This window comes from Scatophagus argus, chromosome 5, assembly GCF_020382885.2.
Source record: "Scatophagus argus isolate fScaArg1 chromosome 5, fScaArg1.pri, whole genome shotgun sequence".
Taxonomy (NCBI): Eukaryota; Metazoa; Chordata; class Actinopteri; family Scatophagidae; genus Scatophagus; species Scatophagus argus.
The window spans coordinates 2,422,560-2,450,043 of NC_058497.1; the positions used below are offsets into that span (position 1 = coordinate 2,422,560).

A 27,484-nucleotide genomic window follows, 5' to 3' on the forward strand; every position below is an offset into this window, starting at 1 on the left:
TAGCTTTCTGAGAGAGAACTGTTAAAATTAGAATTTTATTTTAGATCTCATATTAAACATGTTTCGCAAACCAGTGTATTGAAATAAATGAGTGATGAGTGAGTAATATCTCGATTGGTAGATTTTGGGAGTAAATCGTTTTTATGGGGGGGAAATGGCCTAATTCTTGAGGTGGATTATTGCTGAAGGACGGTCATCATTAATTAGTAATGTCTCTGAGTGAGGTCGGTTATTGCTAATTACTGTTGGTGTTTTTGCACTGTAGCCACTTTCAAACGGTGTGTCCGTGTCCAGGGCAGGTGAACGGAGGCCTTCCCGAGGTCTAGTCCATCCTGAAGTAATGCATTGACACATTCGTGTTGGCTACTTTAATAAAATGATCGAATAATTTTGGTCCCCAGAGAAAGATAATAGAGAAAGTGGTTCTGCCTCTGTGGATGGACTGCAAAAGCGCATGTTGGCTGAGTGTTACAGCGATACTGAATGACATGGTGACATGTGCTCATGCTGGCCGGTGACTGGATGTTAGCGAGGCTCAGAGGAGGCACAGCCCGTGTGGAAGGTTGTGCTCCCCCGCTGCAGAGTCAGGGCCAGTCCGGTGAGAGAGGCAGGGGGACAGAGCTCTCTATCCCTGCTGCTTTCACACATCAAGGGGGCTGGACAACTGTATGCATGCAACGTGTAGCAATGAGCAATGTGTGTGTGTGTGTGTGTGTGATTCCAAGAAAACACCCCACTGAGTTGCCCCCTCAGAGCTCAGAGTGCGCGCTGCACAGGCGCAGAACGCAGCTCGGTGCTGGAGAAGCTGAAGGGCACTAGGGCAGCCGAAGCGAGCGACGCGGCCGACACTGTGACCGACAGCCGGCCGCCGCTGCACACTCCAGAGTCCCGCTTGAGAACAGGCGTTTTTAGAAACCACGTGCAGCCGCTGGAGGAAAGGAAGCACCCCGCTGTTTACAGGCTGAAGGCAGAGCTGCGCCGCACTGGGATGGATTTAAGCAGATGATAGCTGAATGCATGAGGTACAGTAGAGACTCGTATGTGCTGCCCATTAGTGTAAATCGATTATCTGCTGATTATCTGCTTGCTTGTCAAAAGCGCTGGGTGTGTTAGGGAGAGGGTGTCAGTGGACGAGGTGTGTGTGTGTGTGTGTGTGGAGGGAGGGGGGGGTGTCTTTCAAATACACAGTGTTATCCTCCGTGAAGCAAATCAGCTGCGTTAATTAGCCGAATGAACTTCCACGGCGCGACAATCTGATGTGGGAAGATTTGACGGTTGAGGGCAGAGAGACGGTGGAGGGCGGGAGATGGAGCAGGAGCGTGGAACAGACAGTCAGGCTTCTTCTCCGTTTGGACTGGGTTTCTTTTTTCTCTTGGATCGTTTTGTATTATTATTATTATTATTATTATTATTACTTTTGTATTTATTATTTATTAATTTATTTATCAAATTTACAATTTAGTAACCCACAGCAACTTACAATAAGACCACTTTATTATCTGATTATTTCTTCTTCTTATCATCATTATTAAACAGAATTAAAACATTAAATTATATTGCCTAAATATTGGTCTGTACTACTCTGCCGATTTAATCGTTGGTCCAGTGAAATAATGGTGTGGATATTCTAATTGTGATCTTAAATTAATGTTGTAAATGAATCACATAAAAATAAAAAAAATAATAATATTTTTTTTCTTTACACATGAAAGAAGGGATGTTTGCTGTGTGTTTAACCAAAAGCAGGCATCAGTAAGACATTGGGTCTCATTATTTGTGTGTGTGTGCAGCTGGATTAGAAAGCCACCAGTGATGTGCACTGAGGATGGGAATTTGGGGCCATCGTGTTCTCTCTTGTGAAAAAGTGTTCAGAGCTGATGGATGAAAAGCCAGACCTCAGCTTCCTATATTTGATCATTTCATGGTGATTTTGCAAAAGGAATTTCTCCTGTTGTGGGCTGTAGGGGATTGGCGGTGAAGTGGAATTAAATACTGTCAAACTATGCAGTTGATTAAAGATGCTGGGAGGTTATTTTATTAAGGTATTCATCATCTAACAGGCCTGTTGTTTTTTTTTGTCTGGACTGAAAAGCCTTCCCTGGTGATGTTCAGGCCTTCAGGCCCATGTGTTAGAGCTGCGGACACAAAATGGCGGCACCTCATACCTCATATAAAACACACATAACTTTTTTTTTCTTTGCTTTTTAGATGAGTTTTCTGAAGCCTTTCTCAACACGAGAACGCTCAAATGTGTCCTTTAGGCTTTCTACATGTGCATAGGAAGCTTATCTTACACACAGTGTTTATTCCTGCTCCACAGGGATTACTTTTTGAAGTACATTGTAGCGTTTTACGAGCAGATTTTATTTAAAGCAAACATTTCTTGCAAGACAAACTGCAGGAACAAACAAGACTCAGCTGAGGATTTTACACATTGAATACAACATTATGTACTCAAAAGAACAAAAGTTCAGTTTCCATTTATTTACTTCTTTAGCAGTGTTGACAGATATAAAAATGGCGTAGCGTGTGTAGGTGTACATGCTCTGAATAGTTTTCAGACTGAGCGTCCCGAGTGACAGAAACAGAAACAGGGTTCTGGCTCGTGCTGCTCAGTTAAACAGAACCAGTGAAAGGCCCAGTTTCACACTGTAAAAAAGGCTCTGTGGCCATTTTCCTGTCAGGTCTTATCTTTATTAGCTTTCACAAATGTCTCCATCAGTTTACTCTGGACGCTGCCTCCCCACTCTCAGGCCTAGGAGAGTGGCCGCTCTGTGTTTACAGGCCCGAGGAGTGAACAGCCTGGGCTTTCAGGGACAGGGGGAAGAAAGCAACAGGTTTTACACTGACACACAGTACTTTGGGTAGTCTTTGCCTCATTTCTTCAGAAAGACTGGTAGTTAAGATAATTGAGAATGCTATAAAGTCATAGGAGAGCGATGAGAACTTGTGGTCAGTGTGATTCAGTAGCTGAAACATGTAATGAAAGACAAATTATAGTCGGGATGCAAAATATGTCAGCACGCAGCATTGAAATGCTTTTAAATTCACGCAAGAAGAGAGCATTTTTAATAAAGGAAATACATTTGAAGCAGAAATAACGCGTTCGTTATAAGCCCTCACCTCACCTGAGTAGCACTCAGAAAACAGCGTCTACAGTCTGGAGCTGGACGACACCCTGGAGATTGTGAGGCAGTCATGAAGCTCAGAGCAGCAGCAGCAGCAGCAGCAGGATGAGACACAGACACAGACGGGGGGATATGACGCAGTGTGAATGACAATCTGCAGTAGTTCTGCAGGTGTGAGAGACATATGACCTTCAACATAATGACTTGGATTAATACATCATCCACTTTTATTCGCACTATGCTGTGGTGGCCAGATTTATTCTTTTGGTCCTTTGTTGTTTTGCATGTGAGCTCTGCCCTCCATGTTTCACATGACCTTCATGGGGGATTCACTTTTACAGTATTTAACATGCATTCTCATACCAAACTGGTTGTATTTTCGTTTTCTACAGCTACGACCACAGTATGTCAGTGTGATTTGCTGCTGAGGCTTTGATCCAGAGTCTCTTTCACGGATCTGAAATAAAACCCGAGCTTTTGACTTGTTAACTGCCTGTCGCGGAGCTGGACAGTACTAAGCGTGCATGGGCTGAGGTTCCCGGTGTCGGGACTCTGCATGTACTGGGTGAGACTGTGCAGCACAGTAAAATTCGTGTGGGATATTGTGACCTCTTCATGACTACGAGGAACAGATGAGCCATTAAGTGTTGCACACACAACAAAACAAAAAATGCCGAACTGATGTGTGAAGCTTGTCCCAGTGCATGATGGGATGCAAGCTTTTGACTTATGCTGGGCCATGCTGATCCTGAGCTATCAAATATTTAATGAAAATATTCTTAAGGACAAATGGATGCAAACCGTAACATAGGTGAAAGATAAAGGATTATTTTGTATTGGGAAGCTTTATAAGTTATTACACAATTATTGATTTTGTATTGTTTTTGTATTACACATATTTATAGATTAAATGTAATATAGCTGAAATGCGATGAAAGACGCTGTATTATTCACGTGTTAATAACTGAGAATTTATTCTGTTTATACTGAATCTAACTTTCTGAGATAGCACACAGTGTAGTCGGGAAACAAACTGTGTAAACAGCAATATTTCAAAACATGGCCTTCAGTTATGTCAACTAAAGATGATAACTGAACATGGGGTTTCCCTTCACATTCAAAACCAGTTTTTCATGTATATTATAAGGCACTCTAATAATTACTTGGCTCAAGTTATTTTCCACCATCACACGACTTTACCAGACTTTCTGACCAACAACAGCAACTGTTGGCCAGACAGCCTGTCCAGTCCAAACAAGTGATCTCATTTTTGCTATTTTTTTGAGCCCAAATTTCACGTCGGCAGTATTCTGCAGTTTGGCTTATTAAAGCAATTCAAGTAAGCTTTTTTAAAAACAACAACAACAAAAAAACCAAAGCTTGTCGTGGGAAGTGGCTGTTATATTCACACACTTTGGCAGCAGACATTCCCTAAAAAAGATAGGTATTAACTTAAGGGAGGGGAGGGATTTTATGAAGCACAATTAAATATGAGATACACTCAAAAACTTGTTGAAAATAATGACAGCCGACGTCTACTGGACTGCAAATGGTAAACAGGGGATGCAATGTGAAACAGTTCTGGTTTGGAAAATCTGCTCATTTCAAGATTCATTATCAGTAAGCGTTAGGGAAATGTGTTGACACAATTACATAGTTAGTCAACACTTTAAATTAGCATATTCTAAATTAAATATTGAGTAAATTTTTAAAAGTATTCAAGTAAAGAGTAGTTATGAGGACTGCAGATCCACGCAGTAAAATGGGACTGGAAAGAATATCAAACTATGTCAGTGAGCTAAGCTACTTACATACTAAATGAAGCGAAATCATCTAAAATAAAACGTGTCACATGCAGGTCAGCAGAAGTGTTAACACAGTGCTTCATGTAGGATTTCGCAGCATAGAGTTTAACAGTTCACACTCACTCTGCTGGTCCTGAGCTAATGGTACCTCACGCTCATCGGAAATGGGCAGTCATAGAACACAGTGAGCAGACTACACATGTGGAACAGGTTGGCTATATAATGAATACGTGAATTTGAGCAGAACATGATGGCAGCAAAGTAGCCAATAGTGCATTTCTGCAGTTACTATGATAGTATGGGGTTCATAATTATTTGCACTGGAGGGATTGCATTATACCTGTGTAAGTGTCACATGCCAGGTCTGAAGCACAGCGGACATTTGGTGACAGCTGGGTATTTTTCTAATCCTGCAGAGATGCTGCAGGAGAAGGTTTCAGCTGTGACGGATGAATGTATGAGCCGGGTCCAGACTGGTGTGGAGACGGATCTCCTTTCAGACCAGTCACGAATGGGCCTGTCCACGACTCCCACCATTCCCAGCTCCAGTGAGCCTGACCAGGTAAACATGGGGTCCAAACAGTAAAAACATGCGGTTGCTTCTTGCCTCAGCAGTTTGTAGACTAAATGGAGGAATTATTCTCTTAATGGTTTAAACACTTAATGGAATGACATTTTGATTTAGATTTTTTTAAAATAAGAAATAAATCAAATTGTGTTTCTTAGCAAAGTTCAGTGGAGAAGTACACTGAAGAGTGTATCATACCAATAGCACATAAAGACAGCTTTTCATTAATTGTGCTTTAATGAAACACTGAAATAAATAAAATGCAGAAAAAATCGTGACATATACTGCAGATTTATATATTGCTCTGTGGTGTGATTATATGCAAATACATAATTACTTAATTACATTTTTCTTGATAGCATTTTGCTAATAGACTATGGTGACCGGATGGTGAGCGGTGAATGCTAACAGTGATGCCTGCTCTCTTTCAGAACATCGAGAACATTAAGGTCGTTCTTCATGAGAGGGAGCTGTGGAAGAAGTTCCATGAGGCCGGCACAGAGATGATCATTACTAAAGCCGGCAGGTTAGTAAAGCAGCGAACGCACCATCTATCAGTCAAGGTGCAGTCAAGACCCGAAGGTGGGGAAAAAAAACGACTTATTTTTAGGTTAAATATTGGCCGGAATGCTCTAATTTTTCATTTAAAAATGCTTGTAATCCACCAAATGTTTACCTCCTACTTCGTGATAGAAATCATCTTAATGATCAGTGCTCGAAGAAGTACTGACAACAAAATTTACCTCAAGCATAACAAGTAAGTTTCTTTTAGGGCTGCAACTAACAATTATCATAATTATCAAATAATCGGATTATGTTCACAATTACTCAAACAAAAATTTGGTATATATATATATATATATATATATATATGGAAGCAGATCCTTACACTGAAGCAGCTGGACCCAGCAAATGTTTGACATTTTTCTCGAAAAATTACTTAATCAGTTATGAATTAGCAAAATAATTGCCAACAAGTTTTCTTTAAATTAATCTATTGAATAACTGATTAACTATGGCAGTCTATTCTCATATTATTCATATTATCTCATATCATACATATATTCTCATTTTCTATTGTTGATACATCAGCATGTAAAGAGCATATTGTAGCAGGTCAAAGTGGAGCTCATTTTAAGTATTCTATGTGTTGCTGGATAATTTAGTCTGTAACCATGTACACTTTGATGAGAAGATCACAGGTTTTGCATGTAAATCTTAATTTGTAAAGTAACTTGTAACTATAGTCCACAAGTGCTCGAGTAAAGTACAATATTTGGCTCAGTAATGTAGCGGAGTGTAGGTATAAAACAGCAGAAAACAGTTGGCTGCTTAAATAAATGTACTTGGTTACGTTCCACAGCTGTTCTTGAGGAATCATTACGTATTTCACACACCACAAAAAAGTTTATTCGTCACAAATAGTGAATAAGACTTTCCTGAAGAACAGGATTTTTCACTGGACTTTCACCAAGATGTCAACAGAAACTTGGAAAACGTCACAGTCACATAACATGCATTCTTCAGCACAAAAATGTTAAATTTGTGGAACATTACACAAAAAAATTATGGATTCATTACACAAAATGAGTATCATGCCTTTCTGCGACCATCTGTTTAGACAGCTAATAGTAACATATAGCAGGTATAACTTTGTCTTTCAGGAAGAGACAGAAAGTTCCTGCTGCAGTGACTACATAATTGAAAACACAAATGACTGCTTGGCTTGTTGGATTTAATGCGACCCTAGGATTAGATAGTGAGGCCTTTGGACATTAACCAGAGAATGAGTACTCTCTCAAATCAACCTCCGCCTACCATTCCTCATGGGATGTTTTTTTCCAGTAAAAAAAAAAAAAAAAAAAAAAAAAAAAATGTAAAAGGTCACCACATTTTTTCCTTAATGCTGCATAACCGTAAGAGATGGGCTTTCCTTGTCCAGCTGATGAAGTGGGCCCTGAATCCTTAAAGCCCTTTGAAGGGCTGTGCAGTGGTTTAGCTATGCAGCTGTGCTGGGAAACCTGTCTGGGTTTACCTGCAGTTAGTCTGAGTAAGGTCACAAAAACTGACTTTGTCCTTCAAAGGCAACAGAGCTGAAAATGAACTCACACTAAATGACATCAACACCAGGCTGAATTCAAGTACATTATGAATAGTGTATGAATAGTGCATGTGAAGCTATCCATGGTGTTATCGTCACAGAAGACATGTAGTTACACTGAAATCTGTTGTTGTAAGTGGTTGGTTGTAGTAGATCAGCATAATAAAACACTGGATTCAATCCGACATTTGAGCATAACATTGCAAGAGCAATCAAAGCATCCTGTACGTGTGTGTGTGTATGTGTGTGTATCTGTACTGTTTTTCAGAAAAGTGAGACCTCTTTCTAGTTTTTTGGGTTTTTTTTTTACTAATTATTCAGTTATTTATAATATGCTGCTACGGTGTTGATATTAATATTATTATAAAATATTAATCACAGACAACACAAGGCAATGTAAAAAAAAAAATAAATCTGAAGCTGATTAGCAATCACTGATATGCTCTGAAAGTCTAATCTGTGCTTGTTTGTTTAATTGTGTCAAGTCTATAACATCACCATCCTGGGTGATGTTATAGACTTGATAGCATCACAAACCAGTACAGATGATATAATTAATAAAGTTGTATTTAGTTTCGCAAGTCAAATAATATAATGAATATAGACAAATCGTATTGGAGCACCTTACAATCCCATCAACAGGGACTTTAATGATATTGTATTTTAAATACACAGACAACTTCACAGCTGCAACAGCTTCCACTCTTCTGTGAAGGCTTTCCACAAGGTTTTGGGTTGTTTCTGTGGGAATTTGGCCCATTCATGCAGTAGAGCATTTGGAAGGTGAGGCTCTGATGTTAGACCAAAAGGTCTGGCTCACAATCTCTGTTCCAGTTCACCCCAAAGGTGTTGGATGGGGTTGAGGTCAGGACTCTGTGCAGGCCAGTCAAGTTCTTCCACACCAAACTCATCCAGCCATGTCTTTATGGACTTTGCTTTGTGCACTGGGGCACAGTCATGCTGGAATAGAAAAGGGCCTTCCCCAAACTGTTACCACAAAGTTGGAAGCATAGCATTGTCCAAAATGTCTTGGTATGCTGAAGCATTAAGATTTCCCTTTAATGGAAGTATGGGGCCAAGCCCTACCTCTGAACAACAGCCCCAAAAAGAAATGTGTCCAGATACTTTTGTCTATATAGTGTATCTGTACAAAAAAGAGTTAAAATAAGACAGGCATTAAAATCTTAGATTAAAAAAATATTTAAAGTATGGAGCCACGCTAGCAGCTCCGAGAGGTCAATATAAGGCAGTACTTTGAGTTAAATGTTATCCCTAGCATGGCTGAAGGTATAGAAAAGTATCCATGAGCATTGTAAGATACTCACACTGACAGTGCTATGCTGACAGGGCTATAGCAGATATACTGCTAAATATCCCAGTTAAGCATGCTGGCACATTAAAGGGCATTTTACTCTGCACTTAGCCCTGGGCTGAAAGCATTCTTAGCACTTCCTTAGACCCAGTATAAGGGAGCTGCTAGCTTTTACAGCTGGCACAGTGGACTAACCCTGACTTTAGCCTAGAGATTGCTGGCCCTACCCTGAAGCAGTGTTAGCCCTGACTATGAAATGTGAAAAGCATTTAAAATGTAATATCAATAAATATATATATATATAATATAAATTTGAAAGTACTGTCACAAGTGGAGTGGAACATTTGGACCCAGTTTACAGGGGCTTTACATGTTTTACAGAACGCAGCCTCTAGACTGCTATTTAATTAGGGTGTTTTTTTTGTTTTTTTTTTTATTTTCATGTATCCCAAATCAGGTTAGGCAGATGTTTCAGATGAAATTTTTCTAACCAGCTGCAACAGCACAATGATTTTGTTGCCGTAAACTGCTGTATTAACAACCACATAGCTCATGTTATCATCCCAAACGTGCAACTGTTTTCCTTTAAGCCAAATATATGTGACACATGTTGTATAATTAAATAGACATTAAGCAGTTTGTAAAAACTGAAGATATTTTTCAGCTTTCATCACACTTTTATGATTTTAATTGCACCCATTATTGCACTGCATCTTATTTTTTCCACTGGGAAGGGAATAGTGTCCTATAGAGCACATCAGGTTTTCTCAGAGACTGAGGTAATTAATTTGTCTTTGAATTGTGCGCAGTTCAACTTAAAAATTATTTGTCTCTTTTTATTGTTTCATTAGAATAATTAGAAGATTTAGAAGGAAACCTATCCAGTATTTTATGAGAGAAAGCAATGAGAAAAATCAGAAAAAAATAATTTCACAACTGTGTCTTGCCTGTCCTTTCAATAATGTTGGCACCTGTATGGCCAGCAATGACAAATTGTCACAACCAGTGTCTTGGTAAATTTACAAAAACACACAGATTGAAAAAACTACCAAGAAGAGAGAAGATCTCTTAAAAAATTGTCTTCACTGTAAATTCTGTTTGAGGTGTAACTGAAAGTTTGAGGGAAAGGGTGAAAGCAGGGTAGAGTGATTGCCAGGATGAAGTTTGTTGATCTGCAGGGTGTTAAGTTTGATGTCAGTAGAAATCCTGCGAGAGAAACGGACCTTTCATAGCCATGTAAAAACGTTACGTGTTATGTGTATTGTTTTAAACATTACATGATAAATTGACTGACAGTTTAAACCGCAGTCAGTTTTACCTGTGTTTTATGATCTTTTTATCTGTGTCTTTGTGCATATGAGATGTATTTTTGACAAGTTTTAAAGTATTTGGACAGAAAGACTGACTTAAAAACATAACGTCAAAAGCCCTAACAAACTTCTAACAGATTGGAACCTATGAGCACTGACAAATTCCTGATAATTAATGAAGTGAACCTCTTGTCGTACGCACTAAAATACAGCAATTACATAAACAGTTGAAATCTTTGAGACCAAAAACAAATGTATTGCGATATTAAAAAAGGACACAACTGTGTATGTGTATATTCAGTGCATTCAAAAAATGTGTCTGAATTTCGGAAATGTAGAACCCATCAAAGGTGACAGACGTTACTTTAACTTAAGAAAAGTGAAGCTCCCCACAGTGTTATGGTGTCTTTGGATGGTACCAATCTAAAGGCATACCTCTGGCTTCATGAAGCTGACCTTGGGTTCTCAGGCTCTATGGTCTAACACAGTGGATCCTGAAGCTGGTGCCAAGATTTGTTCATTTCCAATTAAGCCAGTCTATATGCTATAATAACATCATGGTTTTTGCATTAATTTGCAAAGACTCCACTTTGCTCTTAACTGGCTCTGAGTTCATCGGAATCCGCATGTTTACATTACTGCCCGCCAGCCAAATGGATTAATTTCCCACACCTGCATGGACGTTTCTCTGTACTGGTCCCATATATATATATTGTTTCTAAGTTTCACCACATAAAATCAAAATGTCAACTACATGTCTACAACTGCTCTCAAACATAAAACACAAAGGAAACAAGAATAACATGGAGATCACCATGTTAAATCTGCTCACATGATGCTAATTCATGCCTTCTGGTTGTCATAGTAACACAGCATTTTATGGCTTGTGAGTTTTCTGGGCAAATAGTGGTCAGAAATAACAACTGTCAGAGCAAGTGATGGAAAAAAATGTCACTGTATATAGATAAATCCTGATAAATCCTAGAGCTCATGTACATTCTGATTCTTCAAATTTTGGGTTCCACCCAACACCAGGTAATACTGGAGGGTATTGTTATCGGTACTAATACTTTACATTAAAAAGAACCTAATTTTATTTGAGGTAGCCTAACTACACCTGGACACAACAATATACTTGTGCTTAATTACATAAGAGGCTGCAGAATGTACCGCAAAAAGAAAAAAAACAAACACTGAAACTGGAAGGGGGTGACTTTAAAAGGATTTTGCAATCCACTGTTGTCATGTGTGAGGAGTGTCAGTGCAGAGGTGGCTTGGAGGAGCTACAGATGCCATTGTGCAGGGGATCCCACATTTTCCCAACTTGCTCAGCGCACTTCCATGCAGCACCCAGCTGAGCCTGGTGGACTTGTTATTGTGAGTGTCACTGTCCAGACGTAATCCTCCCTCTTCAAAGCACCCTGCACAGCTCTTCCCTCACTCTCCCTCTTTGTACACAGCCCGTCAAGAGAGCAGCGGCGGGTTGATAAGAGGAATCCGGCGCCCACAATAGGCTGAGTCTACTCGGTTGTAGCGCTTCATCATCCCCCCCCCATGTGCCTTTTGATCTCGCCGTGGTACTGGAGATTCCCAGAGAGGGAATGGATCAGTGGAGGGCCTAAACATGTGGGATTGTTAAGAGAAACAGCTGGCTGGGCACAGAAACACACACCCTGACACCGATATCATACACACACTCTCCAGCTCTCATTTCTCATGCTCCTCTTAAACTCACTCACTTAGTCACACTGCCGTATGTATACGTTTGCCTTCATGTTGTCAGCCTTTGAAAATCAGCTGTCAGGAATTGCAATAACTATGTGTCTTTGTGCATGTTTTTTTGATACATCACAAAGGTATTTCACATTTCATTACATGTATATAAGATTACAGACAGACACTCAGACAGCTCAACAACTTTGAACGACAACAAATACACATACACTGCAATAAGTGCGGTCAACGCAGGACAGATCACAGTTTATGTAACTTATTTTCAAATATCAACATATGTTGTACTATAATAAATCAATTGGAAATTCCAATGAGAAACAATTTACAGAGAAATTAACCAATGCTGTCGTAAAGCACCCCTACTGAATACTTTGCAGCATTTCAAGTCAAATACAACCAGAGCTATTAAAAGGCCTAGTGAATAGGCTACACAATAACAATAAAACACCAGCCCATTCCTTCCCATGCTCTCTCTCCACTTTTTACTGATTTGATTTTTTTATTCAAAATTCAAACTACTGTTCACATGGGCTGTCTGAAACAGCACCTGAAACAGAACAACATCTCAAACAGAAAATCCCAAAACACTTCCCTGTACGCTGTGAGTGACTTTGTGTCCACAGTTGTGACAGAGGGCACCGTTTGATGGTCTCTCAAGTTCTCTTTTCATTTTTCTCACAGTTACTTCTGTCACTTTTTATGTGTGCTTTCGAGCACGATATTGAGATTGCCTTTGAGAAACTGTGTTGTAGTGTGCCATAATCTCTCCTTCTCTGACTTCAAGCGTGGCCACTCTAAACAGGTATAAGCACTTTGTTTTTAACACATGGCCAGCTGACATACTTGTTTGAGGCATACGAAGACCTTAAGAGCACATGTGATTGTAGGACCAAGCTAAGTTATTATCTCTACAAAACCAAAACATATTTTGACTCAACAATACTAAGATTTGTGTTGAATCTATTATATCTGTCTGGACAGATTCATTTCCACAGCTGAAATGTGAGCAGCAGCAGAGCCCTTCACTTGGTAGTTATGGCCATATTACACACAAATCTGAGGGCCACATGTGTTGACACAGACCTCCATCTGCTCTGTGTATGGTGTGAGAGGAGCCAGAGATGAGCAGAGGTCTGTTTTGAATGTTCCTCTAAGATTAACCCGTCTTTCAGTGAGGATGATACTGGGACTGATCTCTCTTACCAATTTGAAGCCTGGGAGAAAGATGCCCTCAAACCCCCTCCTCTCTCTCTTATGCGAGGGAGTATTTACAGTAACATGATCAGATGGTGTCAGGCACTATGAGCCTTTGAAGAAGGACATTTGCAATCGGAACAGAAAGTATGAAGATATGGTTTTTGATGCTTCGCCATCTTTCCAGAAAGCATGCAAGACTTTCATGGGTCCTCCTATGTTTAAATGTGTTGCCATGGGCAGGACCCTAGATAAACTGCAGGCCTTCTTGACCGCAGCCTGTTGAGCAATGGTGCGTAGGCTATCTAAACTGTTGTCCAATCTGGGGTGCCATTAAAAACCACTTAGGGCTTTATAAGGGGCGCAGAGCCCTTTGCAAAATATCCTTTGGCGCAGATGGGATGAAAAAGTTTTTGGTTTCCCAGAAGAGGTCAGGAAAGGTAGCTCCCTTCATGTGTTTTATGGCTTTGAGTGCTATATTAGCATATTCTGTCTTTTAGTCTGGAGGCATTTAAAAGATGAAAGATAGAGCGTGTTCCCATACTTTTTATGGCCTCTCAGTATCAGTATGTATGAGAGGATTACAGTCCTCTCGCAAATAAGTGCCTGCAAGAAGACAAATCATTACCAAGCCAGACAATGTGAGATTTTGACAGTAAGGACAATGTCAAGAGAATTATCCTGGAAGGTCTGGCAAGTTGGTTTTATTCTGCAATGTGCTTGGTCGGGTTGCATGTGTCGAAGAAGGTTTCATCTATTTAATGTTCAGGTAGAGGTTATTTCAGGATTCAGAGAAGGCAGCTTCTCACCCTACTCATGTCTCTATCCCTTAATATCAATGGGATCTTGCTCATCCCAATCCTTTAAGCTGCAGTCAGTGAGCTAATCGGATCTTCATCTGCACTATCTGTGACAATACCACACCTATCCTACACACACAACTGTAACAGCCAAAGGAGTCCTTTTTTAAGAATATAATCAGTACAAAATGCAGACCTTGCAGACCAAAATTGGTTGCATATGAAAAGCCAGTTCCTTTTAATGGAAACTGACAACACAGGTTTAGATCAAATCCTTCTTCAAGCTTCCTGAACTGTACTGAATAAGAATAAGGACTTGTGTTTACAAAACTGCACTATACAGAAGGTGGTTAAGCTAACTCATCTAATCAAATACTCAACTGTTAAGTGTTGCCTTCCCTTCATGTGAAAGTCAAATAAGAACACTTTTCCTTTATGTTCTTCAACAGGAGGATGTTTCCTAGCTACAAGGTTAAAGTGAGTGGCATGAACCCCAAAACCAAATACATCCTACTTATTGACATTGTCCCAGCTGATGACCACCGCTACAAGTTCTGTGATAACAAGTGGTAAGTTTGTAATTGCAAAGCCATAAATGATACTTGTTAAGGGTTGTCTGACGGCCTACTACTAAGCTTTACTTGGTCTAATATGACTGGTAGCTTAGCTGATGCTATATATTACTGTGCAACTGATATTATGAAGTTTGATCTCTTTATAAGTCTACTTGTGCTACATTTATGATTTAGCATGTCACAACTAAATATTTGAGTGGTTTTATCACAAAAACAAGGAGGAAACACAAACATCCCATGACACGTTTGTTCAATACATTCCTATGAGAAACCAAATGATCTCCAATGTGTTTGTAAGACTGAATCCGTTTATTTATTTATTTAGTTCCGGAATTTGCCTCAAATATGTTGAAAAATGTGATCTTTTGTGGTGGATTTCAGAAACACTACATGCACTGTGTGCCACAGGAAGGTAAAATTAGCTAACAGAAAATGGGCTTCTCTCCCATGTCGCTTTTATCCGTACGTAAAGAATTAGATTTGCTTGTTCTGGACACTATAGCGGGTGTACTCCGTATATTTTGTGGAATTGTGGACTAAGGACAAAGTGGTGTGGAAAAGAGGGATTACTTTCTGCTTCAGAACATGATGGTCACACTGCTTCATGGCACTGGACATAAATTGAGAGGTGTAGAATTCTCCAATAAATCCTATTGATGCAACTCACTGAAACCTGGTCTGATGGTTTACTGTTCCTGCAGATCATCTGTGATTACGATTCCTTACTGCAAGGTACAGACAAGATGGTTGACAAAGGTGAAAAAAACAAACAAAAATTGCTGAATTGAATGAAATATTTCACCAGTTGACACTGTATCTGGAAGTAATGACACTGTAGTCCTCCATCAATCAGTATGACATTAAAACAGGCTCTGCCAGTTGGCCACGGGTAGACAAATAGTTTTGTGAGGAATAGTTGAGAAGAATGTAAAATCTCCAGCAGAAAGAAGCAATTTTACAGCCATTTGTTTCTGATCTTGTGGTGTGGCCTGTAGTTGGCGGGTTCTGGTGTTCCTCAGCAACGCTTTGGAGAAGCATAATTAGCAATGATGTTTTAGCAGAGGCCGCCTCCTTGCTGGCTATGGGATTTAATACTGTGAGCACTGAAACCAGTGGTGTTTTAGGTCTCTATACAGCTACATTATAGTAAAGGAGACTATAGATATTTTCAGGGGCTATGTTAGATTAACTCAGACTTATTCTCTGTTGTTGGATGCCACTGTTCTTGAAAACAGCAAGGGACAACAATGTATAATTTTTTGTTTTCCTTATCGCAGTTTACTTTTGCACATCTCTCAATTTGTTTTTAGGATGGTGGCTGGCAAGGCAGAGCCAGCAATGCCAGGCAGACTCTATGTGCACCCTGACTCACCTGCCACAGGAGCTCACTGGATGAGGCAGCTGGTGTCGTTTCAAAAGCTCAAACTAACCAACAATCACCTGGACCCTTTTGGGCATGTGAGTATCTGCAAAGAACGTCAGTACTTTACACAAGTGAAAAAGAAAGTATTATTGTTTTTATAAACTCTATTGTATTATCAACTTTGCCATCAATCTAATAGTTTTTACTCACCATCACCAATTTACTCACCATTTTAATTTCTGGGAACATGGCAACGGTTCTCCACACAACTGTCATTAAAAATCAGTTGGTTAAATAATATGGTTAATGTGTGGACTTAATAAACTGTTCTGGCTGACTCTGCTACAAAACAGTGTTAGTGCCACGTTCCCAGACTGGTGAGAAAAAAGTTAACCAACTGGAATGACTAATTACATTCCTGATATATCACTCCAATATATCTAGAGCCTATCATCCAGGAATCCTACCATCTAGGAAACATGGATGAAAACTACTAAAAGAAAACTTATGTTGTAAAAAAATAAAGAACATAATTTTCCTTCAAGTATCCAGACAGTAGTCATATCCCACATTCTCATCAACATCTTGCTTGAACCTCAAGAGCGTCTAAGAGTCTACAGCTACACTAGTGGCTTACTGTGAATGAAACCAAAGTGTTACAGAGAGGAAGCAAAGTATTAAAAAAACTGCAAATATGACCTGTTGTTGGTGCTAGATGAAAAGTCAGGAGACCACAAAAGTTTACAAAGACCATGAAGGTCTGCCAAACTGAAAGATGGACCACTGAAATATCAACTTCATGGTGGCACTAGAGAGAAAGTAAGGTTAGAATTTACCCTCTAAGAAGAATTAACGTCTGCACCAAAATTTGCGCCTATTCACCTTGTATATGTTTCAAGATATTCTACCAGATAAGTGAAATGTCTGACCTGTTGGTGGGACTACGTGAAAAGTCAGGGGATCACGAGAGCCATTACTATTAATTCTCTGGGCATATATGGATATTTATATACAGCATCTGCATCAAAGGTTTCATGACAATCCATCCAATAGTTGCAGAGATGTTGCAGGTTAGACCAAAGTGCTGGACCAACAGTTAAGAAAAAGACAAAGACAAAGCAAATTAAGTAATACTCAGTTTTTTGGGGATTTTTGTTGTTTTTTTAATCAGCCACACAAATGATGAGTGAAGCATTGATAATCTGCCCTGTAGTACACAATTTAAAAACTAGCCTAGTAATCAATACAAAATTTTGTAAACGGGAATCTGTGGAAAGAATCCAGAATCCTGTAGAACTATGGGCATAAAGATGTATGAAGCGTCTGGATTATTTTTTAATAATCCAATTTATTTTCGATTCTTTTTATGACTCTAAACATGATCTTTTGTGCACCACATTTCTTTGACTGAAACACTACATGCCGGAGTCACATGTTGTCTGCAATTAGGCGTAGGCAACAACAGCACTTCAGTTTCCAATGTCAGGAACATGAAAGTGAGAAGAAACTATTTGTGCACCACACAGCTTTGTGAAAAAACATATAGTTAACAGGTGTGCAATCAGCAAAATCATAAAGGTTTTTTTCATAGGCAGATTTTTGAAAGAAAGATGAAAGAAACTGAGGAGGCAGAGGCTGCAGAAGGAGGTGAAGAGTGTGACTGTGGCAGTGCTCCCCAGGGGAACTCTGGGATAGCTTGTCTGAAGCCATCCCATCAATGGGCGGGCTCATTAGGTTCATAACCTCTCAGATCAGTGGCAGGGCCTGCTGTCAGATTGAGTTGAGTGCCTGGCCAGTGATAAGGGCGAGTAATGAGGACAGAGCAAGTTTGAGAGCAGGCAGAGCCCAGATGACGCCCAGGCCAGGAGGTGCGTAGTAGGGAAATGCTTCTCACAGTGGAATAGGGGAAATCCCATTCAATACTATTTCTACTCATTACAGAATGTAAACAAATGGCTAATTTGTTAGCCAGTATTTCTCATTACTACCTATATGCAGTGTCAAACTGCTGAGCAATTCACTGCCAATTAACAAGTACACTTTCCAGTATTGGGAATTGCTGAGATGATGTATTTTCAAATGCAGGTCTGTCTTCTAATAAGTTGATTAAGGGATATAAATGTAAATCTGAGGTCTAGAGAGTCGATCTCGTGCTGATAATCATTCTTTTCCGTATTACACCAAATCCCTCAACTGCCATTATCCTGTCTTGAAAATGGACCTGGTCAGTATCAGCACTTCAAAACTATCTTCTGTTTACTGATAGCAAACAGATGTTGGTGACATAGACTATATTTGCTACTGTTAGCCAAGAGGTGTTCTAAGGGATCTCCGCTTCACTGGAGATGATTTGTTTCACATACTTGTGATGCCATTCTGATACCATTAAAAAGAACAGTCTAGGGTCAGTGATACTATGGTCATTTAGCCCAGCATCCTGAAGAATGATGTCCATATTGGACAATACTGCCTGTCACAGTTGACACCCATTGCCAGTGTTCACCATAAATACTGGAAGTACTATGCCTTTCATGTGACAAGGCGACTTCATGCAAGAGACTGAAATATGTGTCCTATCCTTAAATTAAGCCTCAACTTTGTATTATCTTTAATCATAATCTTTCCCTAACATTAAGAAATTTAGGTGCCTAACCATAACAGTACCTTAATTATAGCTAATTTGTCCAAACTATAACCTTCCCTTACCCTTTCTTACCTTTATGCACAGAAAGAAGTCAATAAAATGTTATTACTGGATGTACTCCCAGGATTTGCTGAACCTTCCAACACAGACGTTGTCTGGCGATTGAATTTGGTTGGTATTTGTTATAGTAGTAATAAAATAATACTTATTATTCTTTGAAGAACTCATCCCAAATATCCCATATCAACTGAAGCAAATAATCATGTCTGAATGTTTTTATATCAGGGGAGATGAAAGCAAATACCTTCTTTGGTTTTTCACTGATCTGTTGAAGGCCTCCCTGATCACTGCATTCAGACAGTCACCCAAGAGTCTCCAGTATCATCCTCAAACAGCAGCCAGACAGCAGAGCAGACAAAGGTCAACAGAGAGCCTCTGGTGAACCAGCCAATAGCTTATCTCTGTCTCCAGCCTGTCTCAGCAGCAAGAGCATGTGAGCACAGGGCCATTTGGTGTTCAACCTGAGCCTAGCTCCCTATGCCCTGTTCAACCTTTGCCTCTCTCTGGGAGCCCCCTGGAGGAGAAGGCTCCTCAGGAGAGTGTCTGGCAAATGAGGAAGGGAGCCGAGGTGCAAAGCTTGATGCTTATCTGCCCTGACAGAGCTGGACTAGTGATGACCCTTCCCTACTGTTGCTAACGCTTCGTTGGGCACAGCACTCGGCTGTGGTGAGTGGACTGATGCTAGTGAGCTGACCTGCAGTCACACAAACAACCAAAAACAATTCATAGGCTCAACACATGTTACCTGCTTTACTAGTACAGAAAATATTAAAATTTCCAGATCAAGAATGATGGAGATGAAAGATCCAAAGAAACCATTCGCTGACAGAATCAACGACTTTGCACTTGAAAGGATCAAAATCGACAAAGAATTCAGCAGGGAAAGAATGGTAACACTCATGGTGTATTATGTATGCTACCTAACAGTGTTAAAAAGTGTTAAAAAGATAATTCGCCTTATAAAAGTAACTACTTGGCTAACAATAATATGAAAAGAAAGAAAGAAAGGAATACTCATTATCATCATTACAAACAATTTGATCTCATGGCAGGATTGAAGGTGTCTCAGACTGGTCCCCTCTTAAGTGTGTGGTGAACCAACATTTTCTTGCATGTCCCTATTCCAAAAGAGTACACTGGAATGTCAGCTGCCTATAAAAGTACCACAAAGCACCGTACAAAGTAGTGAGCACAGACTAGTCACAATGTTCACAGATTGCCTACTCCCATCCCATGAGCAAGTGCTTATGTGCTCCCTCACAGCCCTTTACACATGCAAGTCTGCAATGATGCAAACTTTGTATGTGACTATTACATCATTTAGTTTTAGGTCAATACCACATGCATGACACACGGGGCTGAAGATGTAAGTGTGATTTTCAGTGTGATACTCATGCGTTGAGAGTAATAAGTAGGGTTCAAAGAAAACCTTAACATCGGAACCAACACTTAGAACACTGCGGTTGTGTTATAAGATACAGTGCTGTTATAAGCACATGAGCATGTTAACGTTGGAGTGAATGGATGGTTGGAGCAGTTGCCCTGAGATTCTGCATGCGTGACAAAGCGTGGGCATTTGACAACAGGGTTGACAGTGATCACAATATATGGTTATGTTTATTGAGAGAGCAGATGCCAGGGATCCATCTATATTTTGAAATAATTTTTAATAATTGTAATTATTGTTAGTTAAAGTCTATATTGGCTACATACTAATATTATACAGTATGAAATATGTCTAGTATGAAGTATGCAAGAAATTAATGTACTTTTGCATTCAAATGCAGAGAACTAAAGCAATTAACAAAAACTATAGCACTATATCCAATCTTTGTGCATATTCAATGTATATTAATTAGTGTACTGTGAAATTCACCTGTTTCATGGCACAGATTTTCCTGTGTCATAGTAGGAAAAGCACAGGGACATTTAACAACATTAATGATGTCTCCTTCTATTTAAGTGTTCCAGCTGCAGCACCTTGGTGTTATGTGTACTCACTAACTTAGTGGGCTTATAGGGATGGTACTGAGCCACCAGTTAATTTCACCTGTGCTTTACCTGTTTTGATGAGTTTGATCACTAATATTATTAATGTTTTTTGAGTTGTCTGTTAATGGACACTATCCATCCATCCATTTTCTGTACCGGGGGAGCTGGAGCTGACTACGGGCGAGAGGCGGGGTACACCCTGGACTGGTTGCCAGTCAATCGCAGGGCCAACACACAAAGACAGACAACAACACACTCTCACACTCACAAACTGCTTGTAAAAATGGGCTATACAAATAAAGTTGACTTGACTTGACTTGACACCTAGGGGCAATTTAGAGTAGCCAATTAACCTAATGTGCATGTTTTTGGTATTGTGGGAGGAAGCCGGAGAACCCGGAGAAAACCCACGCAGGCACAGGGAGAACATGCAAACTCCACATAGAAGGGCCCAGACCGGGATTTGAACATGGAACCCTCTTGCTATGAGGCAACAGTGCTAACCACTGCACCACCGTGCTGCCCGTTAATGGACACTATTTTTACACAGTTCAAAACACAAAGGAAAAAAATATTTGAATGGAGCTGAAACAGGTAGTCAGACGTCTGTTGGCATTTGCCTTATGTCATTTTCTATCACAACAAATGAAGAAGCACGTTCATTTCTAGTATACTAACTGGAAATTATTACTCAGAACAGTGTACTGTATGAGAAATTGGGAAAAGATGTTGTTACAATTCACATGCTTCTATCAACCTTCAACAACACATCTGCAACCTATATAAGAAGTGGGTGTATGTAGGTGTGTTAGTTGGCAGGCATTGACAGCATTGCTGCGTCTTGTCACTGCTTGCTCATTAGTTAACCATAGGAAATGGGTAAGCTTAACTTAACTCATTATGGATTTTACTAGCGGCAGCTGTGTTTTCCATTGAGTGACACTTCTGAGAAAACAGTTAACATTTATTATTGTGCAGTTCATTTGATGTGACACCATTATCATGCATTGGAATTATGTCCCAGGCCATTAACACGTATTGGAGTCTCAGTGTTCATGTAATCAGAGGTTATAATCTAATTCACGGTATAATGATTCACTGCCTAATGACAAAGGAGCCAATTAGTAACATAGCCTATGTTGTTCAATGGTAAAAAACATTTGGACAGCAGCTCCAGCAGTATAACACAAAATGAATGTTTATATATGCTGCTATAACAAGTATAAAATGAAATGCTTTGCTTTCTCTTCCTCTTCTCAGATCATCCTGAACTCCATGCACAAGTACCAGCCCAGACTACACATAGTCAAAGCAGATGAAAACAACGCCTTTGGATCCAAGAACACTGCCTACTGTACGCATGTCTTTCATGAGACAGCCTTCATCTCTGTAACCTCTTATCAAAACCACAAGGTAAATCTATCAATCTATCACTTGAAATATTAAAATAAAGTTAATGTTAAATTCTTAGTTTCAGAAATAAAAGTATGTTGTAACATTGATAGTTACAGCTCTTAATTTTAAGGGATATTAAGTGTTTCTAAGTAGACTGATTGAAATTTAACTGTCAAAGTTTGGGTGGTGAAGGGTTTCCTGTAAAAAAATGGCCAGTGTTTCTTATTTCTTGACCTATGGTTTGGTGTATACACAATGACATCTTGAATGAAATATCATTATCCTAGATCACTCAGTTGAAGATAGAAAACAATCCATTTGCCAAAGGATTCCGAGGCAGTGAAGAGGGAGATCTGCGTGTTTCAAGGCTGCAGGGGTATGTTTGCACAAAAGGAACCAGGAAAGTAAAACTGATGCAGCAGAACCATGTAGCATACTGAAAGCCTCTTGTAAACTTCAGCTTTTTTGTTTATTTTACATAAAAATCTATCTAATCTCCTTGAAAGTCTGTGTTGAGTGGAACCGTAGGCATGTCAAACTGATTCCTTTCCTCTTCTGTTGCTGCTGGCGTATAGGAAAGAATATCCTGCGATTTCGAAGAACATGGTTCGCCAGAGACTCATCTCACATAGTCATCTAGCAGGGAAGCTCGGAGCAGGAGTTCTCCAAGGGCATCCTCAGGTCCTGTCCTCTTATCAGTATGAGACTGGGGTTCCTTTTTCTAACTCTGACTCCCAAGACCCTATCTCGAACCACTTCCCTCAGAGCAGAGACCCCAACCTTCTGTACCACTGCTTTAAACACAGAGGTATGTTCTCAGCCACTGTTCTGTTAGCCATATTTGTTCATGAAGTACTGTCTGGTTTTAAAAAACAAAACAACAAAACAAATCAAAAAATGCAGTTACGTATTTAACTTTGCAGATAATGCCCGACACCTGGAGCTTGGATGTAAGCGGCCGTATCTGGAGACATCATCTGCAGTCTCAGAGGAGCATTACTTTCGTTCAGCTCCCTCTTATGAGTCGCCCTTACTGTCTCATCCATACCGCACTGAGGCAATCGCCTCGAGAGAAGCTTGTATGTACGGCAGTATGGAAACAGAGTCTGGGTCTGGGCCAGGGGACACAGATGACCTAACCAACTCCTCTTCAATAAATTGCAACATGTGGGCGACAATGCAGCCCTACCCTCGCTATAGCATGGAAGGTGTCCCGTACCAGCCCTTCACTGCTCACTTCACCAACACTGCCACAGTCACTCCTGTGGTACCACACCCTGCCTCGTCCATGGCATCACGACCACAGGCTGACTTGGGGGTCTACAACTCAGCTACGGCCCAGCGAGGTCTGCCTGTCGTACCTCCTTCATCTTCCTCTTCATCCTGCTCTTCAGCTGTTCTGGGATCCAGAGATAGGTCAGACCATCCACCTCTGTACCACAAGAAGCCAGGGTCACCGCTTCGGCCTCACAGAGATTTCTCAGCCTATACCACGCATGGCACTATATCCATCCGGGATCCATCCTATCAGTACCAAGTGGGGCTGAGTAGTGCAGGGACTCACTGGACTGACAGCTAATGTGAACAAATGGAGGAACCAGTTTCCAGTGTACAAGTCTGAAATTAATCAAGGTTCAAAACCCCCACTCTGGGCTGCTCACGCAATGATAATGAACAGTGATAATGAACAACAGTCATGATCGTTGCCAAATTGCACTCCAAAGCCATTTACATCCATGAATTCTCACTAACACATACAACATTGTATGTGGTGAACAGTGGCTGACCTCATCATTACTTATGCAGATGTGTAGCATATGTACTATCCTGTGATCATATACAAAATTCAGGTTTGAGAGGCACTTAAAAGTCCCACAGTTGGAGGTGTAAGTTCAAGAGCACAAAAAGACTGAACAAGACACAAAGTATGACTGCAACGTCCTAAGAACAACTATCCAAATAATGGTAGTTACTTGCATGGATGTAGCAATGAGGGCAATTTATCAAATAAAGACATAGATAAGGGAAGAAAATTATTACTGTGCTTGCTCTTGAAGAGAGTGAGAGGCCTGGATATGTGAAATGTGAGTACATAATGGCCTCCCATTGAAGGTTTTATCATTTCTTGCAGAGCCTCATCTAGTCAGACCGTGTTTGAAGTCAATATTTTACTTATTGTCAACAAATCCAATGAAAAGACCAACAGTACAGTAATCCATTTCTCAAACTTCCTGACTTCCCTGGCCTGTCCGTATCACTCATCTCCAAACCTACTGGTTCCTACTGAAGATGTAAATCTTTTATAAAATGGATACAAAAATTTTCTCAACTTTCTCAGAGTTGTCTCAGCAATTACCCAAAACAGCTGGGGACAGCAGTTGTCTGCAAAAGTAATTCAGTTAGGGGTAAATATTGTTTGAGGATGGTGTACTTCACATTGACTTAAGGCAAAAAGCCTGTGCAGCAGTGTGGCTTATTAATTTGATGGGGTTTATGTCCAAAAGTGATTACAAATATGAAGTTATCACAGCCGATATACTGGGAGTCCTAATTATTCACGTGCCAAAACGAGATTTGTTACAGTCCCATTGTAATGTTATCTATTTGTTGAATAGGATAAAAGTGTCCACTGCCAAATGAGATTGATGATATCACAATATGAAAGAGAGAAATTAAAGTTTATTGTTCATACACTAATAATTGTATGTGAAAAGACTGAAAGTCGGCTGCTTTGTAAGAGAGTCTTTTGTCATTGTGTACATACAGAGCAACTGAAAATCAACTGAAAGGTGCACTAAAGAACCACCCATCTCGAGTGTGTGTGGGTTTTATCTAAATACTTTGTACAGGTCTATGCTAGTTGCGTGATACCAGCGCTCATCTGAAGAAAACATCATGTTGTGAGTGTAAGAGTAAGCCACTGTGGTTGGTCATCAAAGCTCGGCTCCAAACTCATGACTCCAAACAATGCTCTAGTGAAACATGGCAGCACAGAACTCTCAGGCAGAACCAGATGGGAGCTTAAAGAACTGTTGTTAAGCCATGGTGAGTACTGGAAAGGAGAGCTGCACACAAATCCCACTCCCAAATGACTTACTTGGAAAAAATCCTTGCAAGACTGCAAATACAAAACAGCCTGAGCAGGCAGGGAAGCTGAAAGAAAAGGCTCTTAGCAGCATTATATACAGTAGAGTTTGAGCGTGCATTAACAAGGAAAGATTATTTGCAGGATGGTGATCAATCATGCATTTGTGCATTGTCCCTTTATTTGATGTGGTTCAATTCAATTACCTTTTTGAATATATTGATATTTTTGCACACCTGATAAATAAACATTTTTATGTCTGTAACTGTTTGATATTTAATCCAAGATCAACATTGGATTTTTGAAGAAGTTACTATTACTGTTAAATTAGCTTGTATTGTTGTTCCATCATGTCCGAACTGACTTTCATCACGGTAAAAACAAGCAATGGCTCAGACTGTGCTGTTTTTACAGCCTAGTATCCCTGTGAGTTACGTTCATATTGGATGATTTAACAGTTCAGGATTTACATCGAATTCCAGTGTTTGGTGCCAGTTTAGTGGTAGAGTGCACTTTATGTAGCATGCAGGAGAAATCGTGTTCCTTTACAGACAGGCAATTATCATTCTTGCCCTAACCCCCCTAACGAAGTGTGAGCATGAACCTTCCCTGAAATAGCCATGTGGTGAAATTGTAGAAACTGAGTAGAGAGAAAGTGAGAAATGCTGACATTGGATGTAATTCATGGCATCACAAAATCATCCATAATGGATGTTCCTGTGTGCTGAGGCTAGTGGTTTTTATTGATGTACAATAATTTCACAACAAACTTGCACAGCAAGTCAGCAATGTTGTGGTTTAATTAGGGATTTTTTAAGTATAAGAAAAATCTGGAAAAATCTTAAATACTTAAGTGAACTTTTTAAGGAGAGAAGAAAAAGAAGAGAAACAGTCTTAAGCAGACTTAAGAGTGTTTTATGCATCCTGTTTTATTTTGAACTTGGGCTCTAATAAAAATCTGTGTAACCAGTCTCAGACTGCCTTTGCTGCCATTATGGAAACAGTAACCTGCCAAAGCAAAGCATTCACATGTAAATGGAACTTCTTAATGCATGTTAAAAAGCTTTCAATGCTTGATGGTGATATAGTTTCAACTTGTTTTAAATAAGTCTTCAAACAACATTGTTTCAGTTCTTGATGACACAAGTTGTCTCTTACTGGGTTCACTGTACAACACGTTTTAAAATGAAAAACAACTACATGGTGTTGTCCAACGGAATCGAAAAACTACACTTACAGTAGAGGACCAACTTGAGGAACAGGAACAGTCTGCAGGTCTGCAATCAAAAATCAAAGTAAAGCAAAATTGTTGAAAGGAATGTAGGAGGATGAGCACATCAGCATCAGGGCACTGCTTTCTCTCACACAGAGCTCTCATTAGATCATGAGTTATGCTGATGGCTAGGTCCTGGTTCATGTCAGCACCTCTTTCTCTATCGCGTTCTCAGCTGTTGATGCATTTCACATGAAGGGAGGCTCTTCACAGAGAGCTACCACTCAGATCAACAAATCACCAGCCAGCTAATGCTGAGCTGTAGCTTACCTGCTAATCATGATCAGACATTCATTTAGCTGTCAGAGCACAGCTTCAGTTACCAGTGTTACTCTTTAAAATGACTTGCTTTGACGGCTGTACCAGCGTTTTTGCTCATTTCAACCGCTAATTTCACACAAACAATGTATAATCTTCCTTTTGCTGTGTAGTTTTTGATGTTCAGATGTATTTTAACAACTGTTCCAGGAACCCTTGGCTTTCATTCATTTCAAGAAATCATAGAAATCATTGGCAGACTCTTGAAACTTATTTGAGTTGCTAAGTTTCAAGAGAATAGGGATAGTACACCAATGGCTGCCAGCAATGACATCCAAAAATCAGAAACAAACCATCAAGATTTGCAAAATGGTTAAGTATAAGTATGCTGTTTGCAGTAATTGGGATAAAACATGCAAAACCGCTTTCATGGAAACCCTGTGTCCTAGAAATTATGTTGATATACTACTAATATGTTTGAGGGGAATATAATTACTGCTTGAATTATGTTCGCTCGCAAAGCCTTTCCCATGAATGAAGTGCTATGTTCTCCTAACACACACAAGATGGTCAGTGTGAGAGGTGGATGTTCAAAGTGCAGGACTTTGATACCAGAGACCAGAGAGGTTTGCATCCTGAGCCTAGTGTGTGGGTAGGTTTAGGCAACCAAAATCTTTGCTAAAGGAAGAAAGGATTGTGGTTTTGCTTACATGTTAAAAGTATACACATCCAACTTAATTTGGAGCAACATTATGTTTCACTCTTAATGCATTTGCTTTTGAACATTAGTAGAAATATACTATCAATAACTCTGTAGTGGGCAAACTTGTAAAATAACGTTAAAGGTCACTTCAGATTTTTTATGGTATTCCATTTATTTAAACTGA

General features: G+C 39.8%; 1 protein-coding gene across 1 annotated transcript; it reads left to right on the forward strand.

Moving 5' to 3' along the window:
- Window positions 1-5,082: 5,082 nt before the first annotated feature.
- tbx4 (T-box transcription factor 4) lies at window positions 5,083-24,889 on the forward strand. The gene is made up of 8 exons (XM_046390239.1): window positions 5,083-5,495; window positions 5,933-6,027; window positions 14,402-14,521; window positions 15,838-15,985; window positions 21,847-21,999; window positions 22,269-22,357; window positions 22,557-22,789; window positions 22,905-24,889. The coding sequence occupies exons 1-8, from the start codon at window positions 5,232-5,234 to the stop codon at window positions 23,558-23,560; spliced, it is 1,758 nt and encodes a 585-aa protein (XP_046246195.1). The 5' UTR covers window positions 5,083-5,231; the 3' UTR covers window positions 23,561-24,889.
- The last annotated feature ends 2,595 nt before the right edge of the window (window positions 24,890-27,484 follow it).

What these genes read in the sequence shown, in the direction of transcription:
- tbx4 (XM_046390239.1), top strand. Translation starts at nt 5,232, where the DNA reads ATGGGGTTCATAATTATTTGCACTGGAGGGATTGCATTATACCTGTGT. An exon ending in ACCTGGACCCTTTTGGGCAT is followed by an intron (nt 15,986 to 21,846) that starts GTGAGTATCTGC and finishes TCCTCTTCTCAG; the next exon opens with ATCATCCTGAACTCCATGCA. An exon ending in CGTGTTTCAAGGCTGCAGGG is followed by an intron (nt 22,358 to 22,556) that starts GTATGTTTGCAC and finishes GCTGGCGTATAG; the next exon opens with GAAAGAATATCCTGCGATTT.